At 57.2% G+C, this 2101-nt stretch overlaps 1 protein-coding gene across 1 annotated transcript in view; it reads right to left on the bottom strand.

Moving 5' to 3' along the window:
* The window catches only part of KCP (kielin/chordin-like protein), a 27695-nt gene that overhangs the window by 14002 nt on the left and 11592 nt on the right, over positions 1-2101 (bottom strand). The window contains exons 8-9 of the mRNA XM_015568867.1: positions 295-388; positions 84-163 (exon numbers count right to left, since the gene is read on the bottom strand). Of these exons, the coding sequence (XP_015424353.1) occupies positions 84-163; positions 295-388 (174 nt within the window). The remainder of the gene's footprint in view (positions 1-83; positions 164-294; positions 389-2101) is intronic.

The following is a 2101-nucleotide window of genomic DNA, read 5'->3' as shown; positions in this document are numbered from 1 at the left end:
TCCCGTTCTGACAACAGGGCCTGGTCAGCATTGGAGAGGCAGGCCCGGGGGCCAGGCCCTCCCTGCGGGGCGGCCACACTCACCGCACAGCGGCAGTGTGAGCAGGGGTCCCCGGAGCCCACCGGCTCCCCGCTGTGGTACTCCCGCCCGTTTAGGAAACAGCCTGTTGGGGAGAGGGTGCCTTAGACCCTCCTCAGGGGTCCCCCACTGCCCCATGTCCTGGCCTTCGTGGGAGACCAAGCCGGGGCCGGCAATCAGCTTTGGAGCCCCTCCAGGCTCCACCCACGGACTCACCATCGCACACGGGGCAGCAGGTGCCCGGGAGGGGCCGGGCAGGGTATGGGCACAGGCTGGAGCATTCTCGCTGGCGGCACTGGATTTGGCCCTCCTGGTAGGGGCAGGGGATGAGGCCATCAGAGCTCAGCCACGTGGCAGAAACAGCATTTGCGTCCCAGCTACCCACTCATTAGACATTGTTATGAATGGAATTGTGGTGTCCCCCACAGACACAAATTCATCTGTTGAAGTCCTACCCTCCATCGGCCTGCACCTCAGAATGTGACTTATTTGGAAATAGGGCTGTTGTAGAGGTAGAGTTAAGGTGAGGGTCATGCCAGAGTGGGGTGGCCTCTAGTCCAATGCCTGGTGTCCTTGTAAAAAGGGGAAATTTGGACACACACACACACACCCCCACACACAAACACAAACACACACACACACACGCACACACATACACACACACACACACACGAAGCAGCACGTGAAGATGAAGGCAGAAGCCTGGGGACACCACAGCGTGAACCGCCGGAAGCCAGGAGAGAGGCTGGAGCAGATCCTCCCTCATAGCCCTCAGAAGGGAGCAGCCCCGGCCGCACCTTGATCTCAAACTCCTGGCCTCCAGAACCACAAGACAACACGCTTCTGTTGGCTAAGCCACTCCATCTGTGGCACTGTGTCATGGCAGCCCTAGGAAACTCATGTAGATGTATAACCTATCTTGCTACATAAGTCCTCTGTGACTCAGTTTATTCATTGGGAAAAAAAGACACACTCTGGCCGGTGCTCAATGGTTAGAGCATTGGCCGTCAGCCTGAGGGCCCCGGGTTCAACTCCTGGTCAAGGGCATGTACCTCGGTTGCAGATTGATACCCAGGGCACGTGTGGGAGGCGACCAATCAATGTCTCTCTCACATTGATGTTTCTCTCTCCCCCATTCCCTCCACTCTTTCTAAAAAAAATAATCGCCGAAACCGGTTTGGCTCAGTGGATGGAGCGTCGGCCTGCGGACTGAAGGGTCCCAGGTTCGATTCCGGTCAGGGGCATGTGCCTGGGTTGCGGGCATGTCCCCGGTGGGAGATGTGCAGGAGGCAGCTGATCGATGTCTCTCTCTCATCGATGTTTCTAGCTCTCTGTCTCTCTCCCTTCCTCTCTGTAGAAAATCAATAAAATATAAAAAAATAATAATAAAAAAATAATCAGTTGAAAAAATATCCTTGGGTGAGAATATAAAATAAAAAGAGAGAGACAATAATGTTCCTCTCCTCATAGTCCCGTCATGGGCGTGAGGTGAGGTGTCTGGTGTGGCGCCAACCTCTGGAAGCTGGCAGCGACCCAACAGCAGCTGCTGCTGCTCCCCCCCGCCCCCCCTGGCCTTTGCCACCTAGACCAGCCCTGGAGCTCACGCCCACACCTGGACGCACTGCCTCTAGCACCGTTAGTGTCTGGGCAGCCAGTGCCTCTTCTCACAGGTGTGTGAGGGGCCAGCGGGAACAGGGAGGGGAAGCGCATGGTTGTAGAGGGTCCGTGGCCTTCACAATGGGCTCCTTAGTCCATGAAGCAGCCCTCCTCCGCATGCCCCTGCCTGAACCGTAGGTCTCCGGTCCTCACCTTCCTCCCCCAGGTTCTGCCCGGATGTCCCTACACCTGGTGTCTCCTCCGCTTGGGCTGCTGGAAGTCCAAGATCAAGGTACCAGCAGCTGGCGAGAACCTGCTTCCTGGCTCATAGACGGCTGTTTTCTTGTCCTCACATGCAGTGGTGGGGGAGGGGGGGGCGGTTGCTGAAGCCCTAAGGGCGTGACCCCATTCCCTCAGCTCCTAAGTG

This window comes from Myotis davidii, unplaced genomic scaffold (genome assembly GCF_000327345.1).
Source record: "Myotis davidii unplaced genomic scaffold, ASM32734v1 scaffold705, whole genome shotgun sequence".
Taxonomy (NCBI): Eukaryota; Metazoa; Chordata; class Mammalia; order Chiroptera; family Vespertilionidae; genus Myotis; species Myotis davidii.
Note: the sequence above shows the minus strand (reverse complement) of the source record. Positions and strands in the feature narration are given on the sequence as shown.